Consider the following 19,952-nt stretch of genomic DNA (forward strand, 5'->3'; position numbering starts at 1 on the left):
TCATTATTGCATCGCGTCAAACGAAAAGTGCAATGTGCAAAAATTGGCCTTAACATAAAAAGCATTGCTTATATAAATCAAAACCTCTCTACGGGGTGATGTGGGATACTGCAACCGAAGTTAATTGCCAAGAACAAACATCTTAAGACAAAAAAGCGTCAATGGTGCGCATGTGCAGGCAAGTCCAGGGAACCCAGTCTGCAAATGCTGATGTATGCCTGGAAATCAAACGTGTTCCTTTTGTACTGAGTAGCTACTTGAGTAGTAAAGCCCTTTCCAGATGAACAAAAATCATGCTCTATAATACTTTGCCTTTTGTATGGTTCGAATTTATAGACAATGTCCAGGGAGAGAGAGAGAAAAGATCTGCGTATTTACGCTGATATGAGGATAGTGCAAAGAGTGAAAGCCCCTAATAATGTGCGAATGGACGAAGACGCTCCCGCAGAAAGTAACACCTGCATTTGAAAAAGGGGAAGGGAAAGACCTCCACGGAGCTGTGAGGGAAAGGAGAAGGAAGGATTGATTTCACTGGACTGGTATAGTCTTAGGGCATTCAACGCCAATTAGTGATGATGATGATGATTATTGCACAAAAATATTCTCGAAAAAACTCATTTAACGCTTATCAAAAGAAAAATGTAGGTCGTGAACATAGAGTACAAATTGCTATAGAATTAGTATCCGACCTCCTTCGAAGGATGAACAAGTTTGCTGAATAGCGATTTACACTACAATAGTAGACAACTGCAGGATTTGGACAGACATGACATCTTCAGTACTGGTCGTGTGCACATCATCACATACTAATCCCAGTCGAGAGCTATTTTCATTTCGTTTAAGGCACATCAAGTGCACAATACTGTGCGAAACTTACTTCAGAGCTGAATGCTCATATGATGAAAATTTGTACATAGGTTCTTATGACCTAAATAATGATCAAGTTACAATAAAAAAGCCAATTTCAACGGTATTTATAAGGATAAAGGAAGTGAAACAATTTCTGCAGTTTTGCATGATTTAGACGCGAAAAATTAATAACTCACTGAAAAATGGATATATTTCATTCAAACCAAGTGTATATGTTTGTTTGCCTTACCCCCCCCCCCCCCCCCCCCCCCCTTCAATGAGGATAAGCGTATGGCGGTGAGGGTGGGGGGTTGGAATGTTGACCCCTTCCAAGAATTTTGAATTTACCCCAAACAAAAACTTTCTTATATCCTTTTATTGTTCTTTTGTTCACAATTGAACATACCTATATTTAAATTTCTTATCTTCTTCAAACCTTGAAGCAAACTTTCCAAGAAAATTAATTTTGGTGTAATTCACTTGAATCTATCTCATAGAAAGTTTGATAAAAAAATGCATCATACAATCCCTGGTCTCTATGTACTCCCTCCCTAAAACAGTACACACGTGGTCTAAAACGGTTTTATCCTTTTGCTTTTGGCCACGTTCTGCAGCTCACACCTCATACAAATCCCTCTTTGTGATCGTCATTATATCAAAAGGCGGGCCTACGGGGATGAAGAATCATTTGAGTTATATGCAATAATATTGAATTATTGTAAAAATTCAAAAATTATTGTGGTACAGCGTGGTTCAAACTTTTGGCAGGCTTTTCTTTTCACGGATTTATATATTTTCAGCACAAAAATAATACACATTAAAGAACTCATAATTTCGTAAAAAATACTCAACCAAAAAACGTTTGAACACTTGCAAAATAATATAATTACGTGTATATTTTAAATAACTAAAAAATATTTTAGCTTTTGTTTCACCACAAAGTTTTATTTAATTTTAAACCACGCGTTATTTCACTTCTGTAAATTGTACTACTTAGCGCGTCATCAACAACTCACAGTTCGACAGCAAATTATTCAATGAAGAACAATAATTATAAGGAATGATAATTCTCGTTATATACTGTGGACATTTAAAAAAAACTGTATTCCAATTTCAAAAAAAAACAAAATAATAAAAATACTTGAAAATGTGCGCCGGTTTGTGCAATGCGAGACATCCCCATCAAAGCCATCTAAAATAATAAAAATTACATACATACATATATTTGATTTGGATGCCGAATCAAATGACAAATAAAAAATATCTTTGATTTTAAACAATTATCAAATAAAAAAATCCATTTTATTTATGGATTTGTGATTCATGCAAATCAAAATCAAACAACCCTGCATCGGAGCCATAAAAGACTCATATATTACGATATATTTTAGAGGCTCAAATTTCTAAGATGTTTCGAACTCATTTCGGGCTCGTAATAAAGAGCGCACCAGAAAAGTTTTAGAGGAACAGATGCTTTCCTTTCGACATCAAAACTTTCAAAACACTTTTTTAATGTTAAATTATTAATGTTTATTTATTAAATTATAAACTTAAATAGTAATATAAACGATGCTTATGAGGTATACATACATTTTATAAAGCTATTTTTTTTATGGAAAATATTTAAAGCAATAAAACCGTGATTTTACCAAAATATACAAAACTAAATTTAAAGATTGGAAGCTCAACCCTAATGTGGTGAAAAACAAAAATAAATTTTTTAAAAAGGCGCAATTCGAAGTATTTAGTCACTTAATTATATATATTAAATTAAGAGCTCACTTAATAAAAACACTTGGAAGTACTAGGGGGGAGGGGAAGCTATGGAGATCCGATTTACGAATTTACCAAACGTTGAGTGGAGTTGGTGGCTATCACAGGCAAATCACATAAATACAACAACAATATACCTATACAAAATCATTTACTAATCCTATGAGCTATTTGTACTTACAACAATAAAGCTGGTAAAATGAATGTCAATTTTTTAAACGCAAAAAATTAATTAATGTAAAAGAGAAAAGTAAGCACAAAATGTTTTCTATCAAAACTTAAAACTACGCGCACACTTAAAAACTATTAAAGCCACACGCTGGTTGAAAAAAAAAAAAACTTTTTAAAACACGTTTTGCTGTGAAAAGCACTAAAGCGGGCGCTACCATGGACGCCACAAACACTCGCTACTTTGCTCCTCATCTTCCGCCTCCTCCTCCTCCTGCATGCCTTTTCCGCCTTGATTTTTAGCATATATGTTATGTTGTTGCGCCTGCTGTTGTCGTAAGTAAGCGCGTCTCATTTGTTCGGCGGCAGCATTTAAAGGTTGCGCTGGCGGTGTTGTCGACGCGCAACGCTTGACAACTTCCAAATTAAGCGCCTTCTCGCTTGCTGCGCGCTGTTGTGTGATTGGCGCTGGCAAAGTTTGTTGCAAATCTTTTAATTGATAACCCAAATGTTTCATTAACTTTGCACCAAATTTCATGTCCAAACCAGGAACGGTAGCAAACATGCGCGACACTTCATATGCTGCTTGTGTATAGCCGGCACGAAATTTTTCCACATTAAGACCACCACCACCACATCCCAATATTTGTTGTTGTGCAACGCTTGCGGCAATCTCATGCTTATGTGTACGCAAATAATTTACAGTTAATTCGAGTATATCGGCCTTTTCTAATTTGGCAATATGTTCGCCTTGCGCCTCCATTGTATCGACAATTAGATCTTTCAATTCATCCAAATATAGATTCATGCGCGCGCGTCGCTTACGTTCAAGCAGCGGTTTTGTAACTTTACGGTAATGTTGTGTTTTGGTCATGAAGCGTTGCCCATCCACAGCCATGTTCAAGTTGTTGTTATTTGCAAGCACGAGCGCCTAGTTTAATTGTATGAGATCGCGTAAATGCAGCGAAGAAGTGAGTTAAAGTTGTGTATCGTTAAGCGCGGCGCCTTCGTTGTGCGCCAGCAGCTTTGTTTGGGAGAACAAGTTTTTTTGCGTTTAATTTTCAAAAGTCTTTAGTTTTATTTTTTTTACCGACAGACGCGTTTGTCGGCCGGTTAATTTCGGCAAGTGTGTCAAGTGTTTACCGCACGGTAGCTGTTTGAGAAATGAAGCGAACGCAAGGTAGTACGATCCTTTTGTAGCCTTGCGCTCGACCAGTACAAAGTACTTTTGATAGCAGAAATTTACTCGTGTGCGTTGCACTGCGCATGTGCCACCCCTAAAACAACACCAGCTTCGGATATTTAATTCTCTGTCTGCAACCTGTTGTTGTTTGTTGTTTCGGCTCCCTTGCTGCCTTGAAAATTCCTTCGTTTGACACTTGCTCAATTTGGATCGTTCTCCTCGTTTTGCTCGGGGTGCGAACGCCAGACGTACGTCTTCAGCGCCTTCAAGTGTAGCGCGCATCAACGGTTCTGTGTGTGTTTGGTTTGGTGGTGGTTGATCGTTCCCTTTTCATGCTCTCGTGCGTTACTTTCTTTGTTGCGCGTGTTGCAACGCTGCGCTAAGGCAAGATAGAGCAAGCCCTCCACGTGTGTGCTAAGTTTGATTGTTTGAGGAAAATACACGGTAAAAATATTTAATTTTTGCTAGAAGAATGTAAATCAAAATACTTACCATTCTTGCCAATGAGAGCATCTTAAAACTTAGAATACAAAGTAGAGCTTATAGTCTTCTCTCAACTAACAAAACTAACGCTCTTTAAGCCGGTGGGTTCGCCACCATTTAATAGCGGTTAATCACCTAAGCGATCTTGGCCGTTGCATAGCAAGTCGCGCCAGTTATCTCAGCTTCAAGATAACTGATGCAAAGAGATCTCAGTGTGGTGCGTTGTGTTAGTTTCTGAGTGTTATTTTCTGACCATATCCTTCTGGCTAAGCGAGACGGACAGCTACGAACGACGCTCGCTGGGATATCGCCTGGGGAAAATCGAGGAATAAAAGATAAAGGCAAGGGGCTTGCTGTGGGCCAAACGGGAGTATTGCAAGGCTTCAAGGACCTTGTTTGGACATGTTTGAACAGGAAAAGGACTTGTCATCCTTCCAAGCTAAACAAATCTACAGTGAGAGTTCTTACGAGTGTCATTGCATATCGTTACGCTATTGAATCGATACTAAGACAGTACCGCATACCAATAAGCTCCCTCTGTAGAAGTTGGCAGAACGAGAACGAGGGTGCCATCGATTGATCACTTTTCTTAACCCCCTTGAGATCACGTACGTCGTTTTAATTTTGCTCCCAGTCTTCCACAATCGTAAAGAGAGAACATTTTCATTCTCAGTTTTCTCAGCTAAGTTGGTAATATCAGTGGGGGTATTTTTCAGTAGTAACTTTTTTGTTCGCTGAAATATATACGATTGTTTTTTTTTTAAATACGTGTAAGGGACGTATCGTTATCTTTTACGTGACGACAAATTTTATATGTAATTTTTGCCTAAAATGGTAATTTTAGCTAATATTTTTTAAGTATAGTTTTAAACAGTTAATTCATTCAATCTAAGTACAAAAAAATTTATATTATTTTAATTTTTATGCTATAAACTGAGGTCCCTCGAAAAATACTGATTTTTGTAAGGACAAGTTCAAGACAAGTCAACCCTAATTTTTATTATATTAACAAAACCATATTTTTCTTTAAAAAACATTTAAAACAAGTGAACATATATCAAATAATGATTAAAAAAGGAAGAAAAGTAAGATTTTTATACCTTTAGGGTCCTTAAACTTGAACACATCTCTCAGACCGTTCATTGAACCGAGTCATAAATCATGTCAGGTATAACATCTGACCCGCTATCCTACTTCTGCAATGAGTTAGAGCTTTTCCTCCTTTAGATATTTTAAAGTAAAATCCATTTCCCGTCTAATGTACATCATCAGTTCCAGTAGAGCATTCTCCGCTAAATAGTCATAGGAGCGCTTGTTATCTTGAGCATCGGGAGAGGAAGTCTTCATACAGTTTTTTCTCCAGGCATTTGTTGGTGCTTCAAGGTTGTAACCATATACTTCCATCAGACTGACCCCTAGCGGTTCAAGGGCGTTAAGCTATTCGGCTATAATACTGATCCCAGAAGCCCCATTCAAATCCATCAATTCCGAGTTTCGAATTTTAGCGACACATAACTAAATTATACCTTATATGGATTTCTTGCAGTGTAATTTTCTTCATCAATACGCCGAACGTTAGACAAAAGTAGATCACAAATCACCCAAGAACCAGCCAAGAGCAACAAAGCTCGTGCGAGGTCGTAGACGACCTTTGCCACACAAGTAAATACCACTCTTCGTACCCTCATTCGATCAGTATTGTGCTCACTAAGTTCAAAAGACATTGTGCTCTCGAAACTCAAGATTTTGTTGGACTACGTGCGCACGGCTTGATTGCGTGCGATCGCGCGTCGAAAGGGATCTTAAATTGACGGCAATGTCGACAGTGTCTGGGGTAATTTCAGTTCATAGCTGCTTGTGTGTGCACGGGAGCGCACAAAAGTCTGCATCGTATGGTGGTTGTTTACTGGCGATGGCTTTTTTGTCGTTATATTTCATTTCCTGCAACCAGTGGCTAAAGAAATTGCTATACATGCAATAAGAATGACAACAAAAACAACAAAAATAAGACAAAACCAACAATCAGCAAACAAGCAATGGGTGTCGTATTGTTGTAATAATGATGAACACGATCACGATCATCATAGTGATCTTTTTCGACAAATAATTATAACAACAAAATATGTATATACGTGCATCACCCATTTATTAAACACCAAAAAATTCTGTACGTAGTTATAAAATATATGTTACGTACCACGTATTGCAGCCGCCAAGGACCAAGCAGGGGAACCAATACCCGGCAAAGGACCATCATCTCGATGATACTCCTCAAAACCTTCGGGGAGTGTCTACAAGAGGAAAAGCATAAGAGCGGCTTCAGATTTGCCAAATGCACTTAAGGCGGTAACAAGGACGTTCTTACTAGATTTAAGGCAGCAAAGTAAGATACCTACGTAATACCAAATCCAAGCGGGCTGTTGCTATCCTCTTTTTGTTCTTGTTGGTGTAACTTAAGGATATGAGCAGTCCTTTCCCGGATATGAATCCAGTACTATCTGGTACTGCCCCACTTGCTGGTACTAGCCCCAACTCCTCGGGACTATTTTTTTATAATTTCTCGAACCTACGGATCTGCGGAGTTTAGTCGTCTCTTACGACATTCATGCTTTACCACAGTATTATTTTAAACTTTACTCGCTGGGATTCCTCTACTCATCTTCTATTGGAAGACGGCATCTAAGGGTTTCATGCTGACTCCAAACGGCATTTGCTGGTATCTAAGAGCTGAACTTCAAGAATTCAGTAAAAATGGGATGCACGCTGTCTTTCAAGTACAAATGTCTACAAATGGGGTTTCTGCTTGCGAGGCGCTTCTACATTACCTTAGTCAGCCAGGAAGTCTTACGTGCCTTGCAGTCTTACAAAACTACTTTTAAGTTAAAAGAAAACTGCGTTGGAGTCCTTAATAACTTTGGTTTTGTAAGGACGAGTTCTCGGTCATGAGACAAGTGGTAGTAATGAACAGGCGGACCACCTTGACAAACAGGTTAAAGCAACACTGGATTGACTGTCTAGAGCAAGGTTAGATTATGATCAACTAATCGGCCAATAAAGACCTCAGATGGAAAGTGCATAGTGTCACCAGAACTTGTTTGGCGACCAAACGGAAAAAACTCGACAGAAACGTCGAGATCTAATACCCCTAACACCCCTAGTAGTCGGACCCTTGAGCCCACGGGCGCAGCTCACGAATACAAATCGTTTACTCCTTTCTTCTATCAGCACCATACCGAGCGACCTCTTCTCAAAAGTTTGGAAGAGTTTGCTCAATGCTATTTTAATACTGTTTTGGGGGATTATTTGTAATTCTCGCAGTTGAGCTGTGTTTGCCGTTAAAATATCTTCACCACTACTCCTGCATAATTTTTTCAAAGCTAATTTTAGTTTCTCCACGTTCTTTTCTATCTCCATACCTCTATCGTATTATGGTTGTTGTCTTTAGTACTTCTCTTACTGAAGCGTATATACATACTGGAGACGCGCACGAACACATTTGCTGAAGCTATGGGTAAAACATATTTTCTACCTTCTGGTTTGTTTGAATTGCCCTCATCCGTGGTTTGAGATACGAAAATTACCCGCCCATCACAGTTTGGTATATTCGCGTTTCCACAGTACAACAAGTTTGGTGAGTCTGGCTTAACTACATATGGTATCTTTGCTTTTGGTATCGTCTCAACACGTGTATTTGTGTTTGCCTTTATAGATCTAGAACAGCGCTCTACAGCCATTGCCAGGATGAGTTATTTCTGCAGGCCATCAACTTGTCACCATTATACCATCCCGTTAAATCGAAATATGTAAGCGATTTACTTGGTTCATCCTCCAAAGCACTGATCATGAAGCTAGGACGCCTTATTTCGAAAGACTTCTGTCAAAAGGGCTTGCTCCACAGTAATGGACTGCATCGCCACGTAATTCATCCTCTCGGGGACAGCCAGAGTCATAGCTATACCTTTCTTCAGTCTCTCGGAGAAATTTGGAGTCTTTTGGCTTAGGATCCACTTCATGCGACCTTCCCGTTGTTGGCATGCCGCCACTATTTTCCCGGCTTACACATTCCAGTTGTTTAATCGCTATTGAGGTCCCTCTGTTTTGCAGCTATGAAAGCTAATGTCTTGCCTATGCGGCTAGCCTACCCCATGGATTTCTGATGGGGTCCTTTTCGCGTCCTAAAATCATGATTATCACCTTCAGTTGATACTAATTTTCTATTTTGCGTCATAAGGTCAACCCACCTACCAAGTTTCACCGTTTTGTCCGTCTTTGGTAATGAATTATCGAAAAAGTGGGCGTGGTTATTGTCCGATATCGTTCATTTTAAATAGCGATCTGAGATGAGTGCCCAGGAACCTTCATACCAAATTTCATCAAGATACCTCAAAATTTACTCAAGTTATCGTGTTAACGGACAGACGGACGGACGGACGGACGGACATGGCTCAATCGAATTTTTTTTCGATACTGATGATTTTGATATATGGAAGTCTATATCTATCTCGATTAGTTTATGCCGTTACGGATTACCGTTATGCGAACAAAGTTAATATACTCTGTGAGCTCTGCTCAGCTGAGTATAAAAAAGTTTGGAGAGCGCTATGACGTTTCTTTATTTTCTCCAGACATAAACGATTGCATGGCGCGGAGATCGAACAATGCTTGGAGCTGTTATAAATTGTAAAATATTAATCAAACATTTTCTTATTGAAATTACTATTCAAAAATACCCTTATGTAAATCTAGATCAGAAAGAAAGATCGATTCTGTAGATCGGTTGTTTTGCTCTAAGTAAGTCAGGCTCTTTAATTTTAAGCCGTTTACAAGGCACACGATTTTTGTTGGGTTCGCACATGTGTCCGATCACTATGTTTTTTTTTTGTACGCTTTGTTCAACACTGCTGTCATTTGGTTAGGGGAGATCTATTTGTGTAGAGGTATATGTGTGCTAGGATCGTGAGAAACTTTTCTCCCTGCTTTCCCACCGTACACACAATGATCACACTCGTACTGAATCAATTGCCCCCTACACAGAAGTCACCTGCCACTCGGCAAACGCGCGCTTTACTTACAGCTAAACTATTTAATTTGTATGTATATGTATGTGTTTGTGGCTCGATCTGGTTCAGAATTGGCGTCAGCTAGCGCATGCAGATTCACAGATTTTTAATCCCGTTTAGATTTCTTGTGTATTATTCTGATGTCGATAATGGTGGTAGTGTTGGTGCTGGCAGGTTCTTGAAATACCCTTGCGTGTGTACAGGTTCTCAGCGTGGTTTGTTGTTGTTTCTTTTCTTGTTCTGAAAAACTGTTTTCATTTTGTTAGTCAACAGCTGTCGCGTTTACGTTTTGTTGTTTACTACTAGTATTTCTCTGACTTGATTGATTTTTGTTTTGATGCGTTTATTCGCCATTGGCCATTGAGTTTATTACTGGGCAAGTTGAGCCTTAAGTTGGCGCGTTGTTACTAACTTTGTTGTAAGTATGTCTTTACCACTTCACTACGAGTGTACGGCTAAAGCGCCAAGTACTTCATTCAAAAGTTACTGTTGAATGGTCTTAAAAGTTCCTGCGAGTATTAATTAAATTATATTAAAGTTGGTTGTATCTACTACACAGTCTGTGATTTTAAAGCAGATGGTTTATTTTTTTATTGTTACTTTTTTTCGAAGAACGTTATAATAATTTTCACTTCCCACAGTGTCATGAATGAAATATGTATGTATTTCCAAAGGTGTTACACATTAAGCTACCTTCTTAATAATCAGGTACCATATTATATAAGTAGGTTAATATGTACTTTGAAGTATTCGAGAAAAAATGGAAGGTGGGTTTCGTTCAAGGCCGAGGTAGCCGAGTAAAGGAACCACTTCCTTAACTAATGAATATACATACGCTAATTATTGGTATTAGAGTGGGGACACACACCATAACAGAGAGTTCTAACTTGTCGGGATTATTGGGAGATGATCGGCAGATGACTAAGTCGGATAAGAATAAAGTCGGTGGATGGATGCATGCCAAAACCGAATAACCTATTGTATTAACCGTCAATCTGTTGACGGCTATCCAAAAATACCTGTGGATCGGTTAGCAGTTGGCTAGTGTCCCGACCGATCAGTGAAGTAAGGTAATTGTGAGAACTTAAATGGTTAATGGTGAATGATGAAGCGTTGATTGATAGATGTTTAAAAATGAATAATGGATAGTGTATGATCGGCCGATGAATGGTGGAGCGCTGATTGGGAACTGATGCCAAGCTTAACAGTACATAAAGAACAGCAGAGCCGTTGAATAATGAACAGATGGGTGGTTAATGATGAATGGTGGATGGAGAAACTATGTGTGGCTGATTTGTATCAGTTGATCATTGCGTGGAAGCCGGTGAACCGATGTCCAAAAAACCGGTGAATCGGTGAATGATCTAAAAACATAACTATCTATCTAATTGGGTCTGTAATTTTTTTTCAAATCGGGATATTGACATTTTTACTTCGTTATGGGTGTCATGGTAAGGAGAAGCGTTGTTATCAAAATCTACTGGATGTACTTAGGTGCATATACGCTTTATGTTTAACGGCCTTGATATATAGACTCTGACTTGTAGCCACACTTCATGAAGAATAGGCGCTGCCAGAATCAATGAGCCCTTTATCACCCTAGTCCGATGCTTCCTGAAACTGAATTGACTAGGTTACGCGACTGATACTACTTGCAGTTCAAATCTCCATTAGAAACCACGCCAAAGTCTCCAAATGTAAGGCGCGATAACCTCCGAAGAGATCTTAGGCCAAGATTCTCTTACAAATTGCGTCGTGCTCCTTTTTAATTTTTCCTGCAAATTGGCTGGACGGGACCTACTCGTTTTATGCCGACTCCGAACGGCATCTGCAAGGCAGATTAGTTTTCACTGAGAGCTTTTCATGGCAGAAATACACTCGGAGTGCTTGACAAACACTGCCGAGGGGCGACTCCGCAGGTTGTCTTAATTTTATTCAAAGTCAATTTGTCGTTTCATTTCACATGTTCCTCCGTTATTCACAGTAGCTTCGTTATTCAATTCCGTTATTCCTGAAATGTTAATTTTTTGGTTTTTTATTGGCACAACGCCAGGCTCAAAATCAATAATATGTATTTCAGAATCCGATATGTGGCTTGTAGCCGTGTTTTTTTTCACTATTCCCATATGTTACGTTACTTATATAAAAAGCGTTTGGTCTTTAAATGGCACCACGCCAGATTTTAATTTTCACTGATTCCTGTTAGGAGTGCAAAAAAATACCCTAACTCCAGGTCAGGGCAGGGGCGGATACAGGTCTCCAGATGAGGGGGGGCGATCATGGCCGAAAGCTCAAAATCCATTTTTGCCATGAAAATCAGTAATAAAAATTAATGATTAACTTCAGAACACCATTTTGACATAATTACAAATAAACGTATCGAATTTATCTTTAAGCACTCAAATTAGCTCAACTAATTGAAAGAATTCGAACAAAAAACAATCAAGAAATGATTTTATACAGCTCAAAGGTAGAAGCTAGTTCTTTCTGATAAGAGAGTTTCACTTGTGGCTTTAACTAAGTGGAGTTATTTTGAATCTATATTATTGCAGCAATTAAAAAAAGAAAAAAAGAGATGAATAATTTGACTTCAGACCCCATTCTTGGAAACGAATGAACTTTTGTTTACAATTGAATGAACAGACAGCTGATTTCGAGCCCCATTCCTGGAAACGAATTGAGAGAGAATAAAAGTTTCGTATCAGGTCATCAGTGGCTCTCATATTGCATAAATGAAACGACATATTAGGTGTGTTCCGGAACTTTTATAAAAAAAATGAAGTTGGTTGGTGATATGAAAAATTTTTTTATGTTTTGCAAGGTCACCATGTTTCAACTATTTTATTCACAAACCATGGCATATCTGCGGCAATAAGCGGAAAAAGCAAAACTCACTTATTTATTATTTACCTTTTTTCGCTAGACAAGCAGACAAAAGAAGATAAGAAATATTTCATTCAATCTCAATTTTACGGAAATCTAAAAAATGCATTTCAATTTCTGGCAAACTAAGCACGCCCAATATTTATTCAGGTAGGTCTGGGGGGGCGATCGCCCTATCGCCCCCCCCCTGTATCCGCCATTGGGTCAGGGAAGCATTGCACTTCCCAACTCCGCCAAAACGCCAGAATGGAGCACAGAAGCGAACCCTTAGGCCTATTTCAATTTTCAGCTCAATCAAAAAATTCCAAAAATATTGCAGTTGAACCGAGGATGACACTGCACATCCACACAGCCGAAAAGACGAAAACCGAATGCTATTATTATTTGCAACGCCCGAGCTCACCTGAAAAGTCCGCCCGAGCTCACAAGAAAGTTGTAAAAGTCGGCCACCAAAAGTTGAAGCTTTTATTAAGAGGGTAGCGTACAATGCTTGTTGTTTTATTTTATTCTTATTTGATTATATATATTTTTTTTAAATTTAAGTTAATAACATTTTTTTTAAGTCTTCATCCATTTAATTTGATTTTTTTTTTCTTATTTACTTTATTTCAACTTAATTTAATTTAAATTTTATTTTATTTATTTCATTTTATTCCAATTTAAATTATTTTGTTTTATTTTTATTTTGTTTCTTTTTGTTCATTTTATTTTATTCTATTTTATATTATTATTGTTTATTTAATTTAATTTGATTTTATTTTACTTTTTATTTTATTTCGTTTTGTTTATTTATTGTGTTTTATTTTATTCCAATTTATATAATTTTTTTATTATAGTTTATTTTATTTAACTTTATTTTATTTCACCTTTTATTTATTTTATTTTTTATTTTAATTAAGTTTTTTTTTGTTATTTTGATTCATTGTTTTATCATATTTTGTTTTATGACTCAGTTTTATTCCAATGTGGGCCCTCGGGCTAATTTCCCTTTTAAGACCAAAATAATGATATCATCTCAATTTCAAAAATCAGGCGCATTTTTACAACAACACAACCAAACTCAAGTTTTCTCAATTTCCCATGAATTGGTTATTTAAAGCTGCATTTTTTTTACTTTGTTATTTATTTTATTTTTGTTTTATCTAGTAAATGAGACATACATACACATCTTTTTCTTTATCAATAATAGTACATACATACATAAATAAAGTATATACAAATATTTTTTTTTATTTTCTTTTAACAATTAATGCTAAGAATTTTAAGTTTAAACAGTTATTGGTTCTTAAATTTAGTTATGTAAAATTGGACAAAGGTTACTCTTTTTTGTTTTATTTACTACAATTAGTTTTTGTGTTTGGTTGTTTCGCTAAACATTTTTTTTTAAATGCGATTGACTTGAACTTTCTTTTATTAACGCTTCTCTGACTTTGTCGTTTTACAGTTTCAATTATTAAGAAAACATTTACATATTTATATATATATATATTTTTTTGTATTTATAAATATTAAAAAACTGTTTTTACTAAAATAATAAATGCTGGAATACGAAGCATAAAAAATATTATTTTTTTGTCAATAAAATTATTAAAGTTATTTTTTATCTATTAAACTAAACTTAGCGCAAGGAATTTGTTATTTTTAAGCAAGAAATAAATAAAAAAAATTATATTAGGGTGGCACACAATAAAATTTCTGTAGTCATACCTTAGAATTGCGCAAAAATACTAAATTCAATAAAATAATATATATATATATATTTTGTTAACATTTAGCTAGAGAAGTACGTTAGTACTTGGTAATACATAGACTTCATAAATTGTAAGTAGGTAATACGTGTAGACACAGATACAATGCCGGAACTTAACATATAGTACATATGTGTAGTAAAATTGTTTTATTGGTGCGAGTAAGAATTTCTTATGCAACTTGTGCTAGTACAATTTTTTGGTTTTTTTTTTGCGCATTATGTAACATTTAATATACGTATACAAAGACATGATTTTTGCGAAATCAACATGATTTTCCAACTGGAAGTAATATGCAGGGCCAAAGACTTCAAAATAGGATTGTACCTGCAAACATTTTTGTACTCGTGGAATAATTTTTTAAGCTTTTAGGAAATTACAATATTATTGAAAAGCCAGCTAAAATAATATAAAGACAGGTTACCGGAAGTTTGTATCTCAGCTGGGCTGTTATAACAAGCGAAAAAGGGCGCCCAATTTGGGGCAAAAATCCACGACCCTGTGATGAACTCTCTCATGCTATACCCACTGAGCTAGCCGAGCTACTCTCGTGCCGATTTTATATTTAGTCATCAGGTGATTTTGTGCGTTTATAATAAGAAAGTGTGTTATTCAACTAAATTCAGTGGGACATTGCCACATCAATTAAGATTAGACACCAAAACGAGCCGGTTTCCAATTCCGCCAAAGAATGCTAACCTGGCGGCAGCAATTGCTGTTACAATAACAATATAATATAGTGTTTTTGATGGGAATTTTTCGAACCCGTATATTACATTCGATAGGCATTTTCCAATGTCATTGAAAATGCATGAAAAAAATTTTATTTAATGCATTTCAAAACTTGCTGCACTTTAAAATAAGTTTAGTTAAGGTTTAACTGTTTTCACATAGCAGCAGCGAAAAAAAATAATAAATTCTTGTTTTTTAGTTTCAATGATTTGAGAAAAAAACTTCCATTTGTTCTGTAATTGAAATTATGGAAACCAAAGTCGAAGTGGTTTTCGAAAAAAATTATACGTAAATTTCGAACTTGTTATTTATATTTCTGATTTTTTTTAATGATGCATTTTTGTAACCCAATCTATTTTAGTCCAACAAAGTACAAACTACGACGATTTTTTGTTTCGAAGAGTATTTCCGATTTTCTAGCATATCAAAAATATGCTAGGCCCTTCGTATGAAAGAAAATGTAAACACCAAAAATTATGAAAAATTAATGCAAATTTTGAGAGGCTCATAACTTGTACTTTGTCAGAATAAACTTGATGGGACTACAAAACTGCATATTCAAAAAAACTTTGGAAATCCCTAAATAAAATGTTCGAGATTTACATTTTTTTAAGTGGTATGCATGTTTTAGTTACAAAAATTATTTAAAATATTTTCCCAAGCTAGCAAAAATAAATGAAAGAAATCAAATTTTTAATTGATAAATAATTTTTACAGCTATTTTCGTGCTTAGCTGTTGACTTTCCTGAACAATTTTTGAATGCCCTTCTATGCATGGAACACGAAAATAGCAGTGGCAATTCGTAACAAATTTCGTCAATTAAATTCATGTTTTTTTTTTCGATAATTAATGCAAAAAACTTCCATGAATTGTGTAACAGAAACTATGCAAATCAATCTCAAAGACGCTTTCGAAAAATTGAAATTAAAATTTACGAAAATTACGAGCTTTTGATTAAGAATTTGCTGGATGTTGTTGAATTTACAGTTTCGTAACCCAATAAATTTTACCTCGATAAAAAAAGCATTGATCTTTGATAAAAAACTCTGCGGAAAAATAAATATCAAAAAACAATACGAATTTTGACAGACCTACTAACTTGTACCATTGTGGATAAGACAAGTGTGATATCTTAAGCAGAGACGTCAAAAATAAATAGAAATGATCACCTGATTTCTAAAATACCATCCATGGTTCAATTATGTACAGGTTGGCTCATCTCATCAGCTGATTTTTTTTATGTCATTGCATGGTCGAAGGGATTGTCAAAAGGAGATGGCAAACTAAAAATGAAACCAACACATTGGCAACATTTTACTTACACATACAACAACTGCTAAAGCCGGAGTCATTGGTGCCGTATGTCGTATCGCTGTATCCGTATCCCTAACGTAATCAGCTGTTTATCGTTACGACGGTAAACCAAAACCCAATTGGTTGGCTACGATACGGTTACGACCTTAGCGGCACCAATAATCGATTGCATTGATTCTCATAAGATTGGTCGAATCAGCTGTTATAAGGTTACCGATACGGTTACCGATAAAGCACCAATGTCTCCAGCTTAAGTTTTATGTTTCCATTCCATACCATTCGCACCAACACCAATACACAGATTTTGACAATTTGAACAGACATATTTTGTTGCTTTACAGATGAGCCAACCTGTATATAGTTGAACCATGATACCATCGTAGTCTCATCCTGCGTCTCTTTCTATCACCCACTGAACATATTCGGCCGTATTCGGCGTCTTATTGAATGAACATGCTGTCAAAAGGCTGTCAAACCAGAGATGACTTGATACGAATAATTTGTTTGCGCACTCATTTTTTTCGCTCTCACGAGGAATATATCTCAAATTTGTGCTGGCAACAATCACAATGGTTTAGTGTAAATATACTTAGCTCGAAGGCGGAGGGTAAATATTATTTCGCGTTCAAAAGCTATCCCTAAAAAAAGTGTTTTTAATTATGAAGTTTAGATGCAACCAGTCGATTCTGATCCCAGAACCAGACACGTCAGACATGTACACAAGCCCTATTCACTGCATGATATAAACTATTATACCCCAGGTCCGATTTGCTCAGATTTCAAAAAAACTTTGATTTTTAATGTGAGTTAAATGCTTTACAATATATGACTAATTAATTTTAATAAAATGTAAATTTCTTTTACTTGTTTATTCTTAACTTGAACTACATAGTCGTATTATTGTAAAATAAGATTAAAGAAATTAATATTTTTTGATAATCATCTTATTAAAAATGTTTCTGTCGAGGAAGGATGATATTCCACTTAACAGTGTACTTATAACAACACCTTTCATTTTTCTATGTAGAAGTTTAAAAAACCTAAAACACGTTCATTTGTTACATTTGTAAATAAATTCACAATATTATTTGCCTTACAACCGCTGTGTGCCACCGCACAAAGTTTCTTATCCACAATTGCCCCTGCTCCAGAATCTCCGAAACCCAAATACATACTTATAGCTTCACCACAAATGATTGTGTTTGGTATCGAATTCAATAAATAGCTCTGGCATTGATCCTTTTCTATTGTGGTCATTGTAGTAGTTTGGAGAATATTATAAGGATCCTTTCCACCTAAAATTTTATCACCCCATCCACTAACTTGCATATCAATGTCCGGTAATAATGCGGAATCGCAAAGTTCTACTGGTGTTACTGTCGTACTCGATTTCAAAGCTCTATGCAGTTTAACCACTGCTATATCCATCAATAGTGATCCTTGAAGATAAGCAGGATCAATATTTATACTCTGCGCTTTGTGTTGTTGCCCCTTTTTTCTGTAGAAGTCACTCATATCGACCATACCAGCTAGAACGGTGAGATCTTTCGGTTCTACTCCGAATACGCAATTCGCAGCTGTAACCACCGATTTGAAAGTGACTAAGGTGCCAACGCAACGATACCTTTTAGAAATGAATATTGCTACCGAAGAAGGACTTTCCTGCATTGTTATATCCGCGCCATTTACAATGCGAAATGGCGTATTTGTGTAGGATAAACTGCAGCTTAGAACGACAAACAGGATCACCAAATAAATGCGCGAATTCATTTTAGTTTTAAAACTTTCACACCACTTTTTAAGTATAAAGTACACCGAGATCAATTGTGGGCGCTATTTATACCTAATTGAGAGTCACGTGATTAAAAAACAAGTAAAGGTGTATAAGTTCGGATGTAACCGAACATTATATACTCAGCGTGAGCTTCAATTGCACATTTCATTTCAGATAAGTTACTTTTCTAAATAACACGTGGCACCGCCCGTATAAAAAATGTCTCCCCATTTCCTCTTACAATAAAACTTGATAAGTGAAATATCATAGATTCAAAACTATTTTTTGCTAAGTTATAGGTTATTATTCTAGTCTACGACCCTTTTAAACTTGTTTTGTATCTAAGTTGCTGTGATCTTTAAGCGATCCCGTCCATTTTTACTAGAAATATTTTCTGCTATAAGGAAAATATGTGTGCCCAATTTTGTTACGATATGTAAATTTTTCTTCGAGTTATGGCTTCCGAAACATAGAAAATTGCAAAGTCATAAAGAGGGCGGTGCCACGCCCATTTTTTTGCAATGATATATCTTATTTTATTCGTCCACGACCCTTTTAAAAATCTTTATATAAAAGTTAGCGTGGTCCTTAACAGATTTCGCAAATTTTTCTACGAAGCATTCCTTATAGTAAAGGCAACCTCTCTGCCGAAGTTTGCTACGATAGGTTTAATTAACCATTTTTGATTTATGATTAATAATATTTGTAAAATTGATTTTATCACAAGTGGGCGGTGCCACGCCCATTTTAAACATTTTTTTCAAATTTTTGTCAAGAGTCTCAATATCAGTCCACATGTCAAATTTCAGCAATCTAGGTGTATTATTTACTAAATAATCAGGTTTTTTGTGTTTTCCAAAATGTTATATATATAAAAAGTGGGCGTGGTTATCATCCGATTTCGCTCATTTTCAATACCAATCTATTCTGGGTCTCGATAAACTCGTGTACCAAGTTTGGTGGTGATATCTCAATAGTTACTCAAGTTATCGTGTTACCGGGCAGACAGACGGACGGACATGGCTGAATCAAATTTTTTTTCCACACTGATGATTTTGATATATGGAAGTCTATATCTATTTCGATTCCTTTATATCTGTACGACCAACCGTTATCCAATCAAAGTTAATATACTCTGTGTGCAAAGCACGCTGAGTATAATAAGCAAAAACTTTTCAGTCAAAATTTCAGGAATTTTAAATAACAACAATACCTCTTAATTAAGTTCAAGGCTACACAATAAAAAAATCTTGTTTGTTTTCACTCGGTTCATTACAAATGAAATAAACAAATAAATGCAAGCGCGATAACCTCCGAAGAGATTTTGGGCCGAGCTTATCTTCCAATTTGCGTCGTACTTCTTACAATTTTTCCTACAAATTGGCGCGTTGACACCTACATGTTTTTAAGCCGACCCCAACGGGGCAGAAAACACTCGGAGTGTATGCTAAGCCCTTCCAAGAGGCAACGCCGATTAGAAAAATTTGTTTCCAATTGAAAGAACTTTTTTCTTCATTTTTGATGTTACTCTTCCCGGGAGTTGAACCCAGGAACCTCGGTGTGGTAAGCGGAACATGCTACCACAATACCACGGCGGCCGCTTTGATAAATTATAGCTTGTGTAAATTTTTGGATAAACGTGCCTGCTAAAATTTAAATTTTATTTATGGCATAATAACTATAATGAAAATTTTTAATTAGTTAAACAAACAGATTCATATTTCGCATAATCCAGCAAAATGAAACGAACGCGACTTTGCCAAAACATGCTGTTATACTTTTTCATAAGAATATTTCCTACTGTTTGTTTGTATATATGTATGTATATTTGCACAGTTGAATTGTGTTATTAAATGATTTGTTATCAATGACCGTATATTTAGTGAATAAATACAGAAACGTGCGAAGGGTACACTTAATTAGTTTTATCTGTTTCCAAACTGCTAAGGACATGACGTGGCTGAATGCGTTTGTAACACTTCAA

The 19,952-nt window shown here is 36.1% G+C and overlaps 2 protein-coding genes across 2 annotated transcripts in view; both read right to left on the reverse strand.

Moving 5' to 3' along the window:
• Nf1 (neurofibromin 1) overlaps positions 1-19,952 on the reverse strand; it is a 226,119-nt gene that overhangs the window by 71,333 nt on the left and 134,834 nt on the right. The window lies entirely within an intron of this gene.
• On the reverse strand, positions 3,005-3,925 carry E(spl)mdelta-HLH (Enhancer of split mdelta, helix-loop-helix). The gene has a single exon (XM_067763757.1). It carries the CDS (start codon positions 3,686-3,688, stop codon positions 3,005-3,007), a length of 684 nt encoding a protein of 227 aa, XP_067619858.1. The 5' UTR covers positions 3,689-3,925.

This window comes from Eurosta solidaginis, chromosome 1, assembly GCF_040869045.1.
Source record: "Eurosta solidaginis isolate ZX-2024a chromosome 1, ASM4086904v1, whole genome shotgun sequence".
NCBI lineage: Eukaryota > Metazoa > Arthropoda > Insecta > Diptera > Tephritidae > Eurosta > Eurosta solidaginis.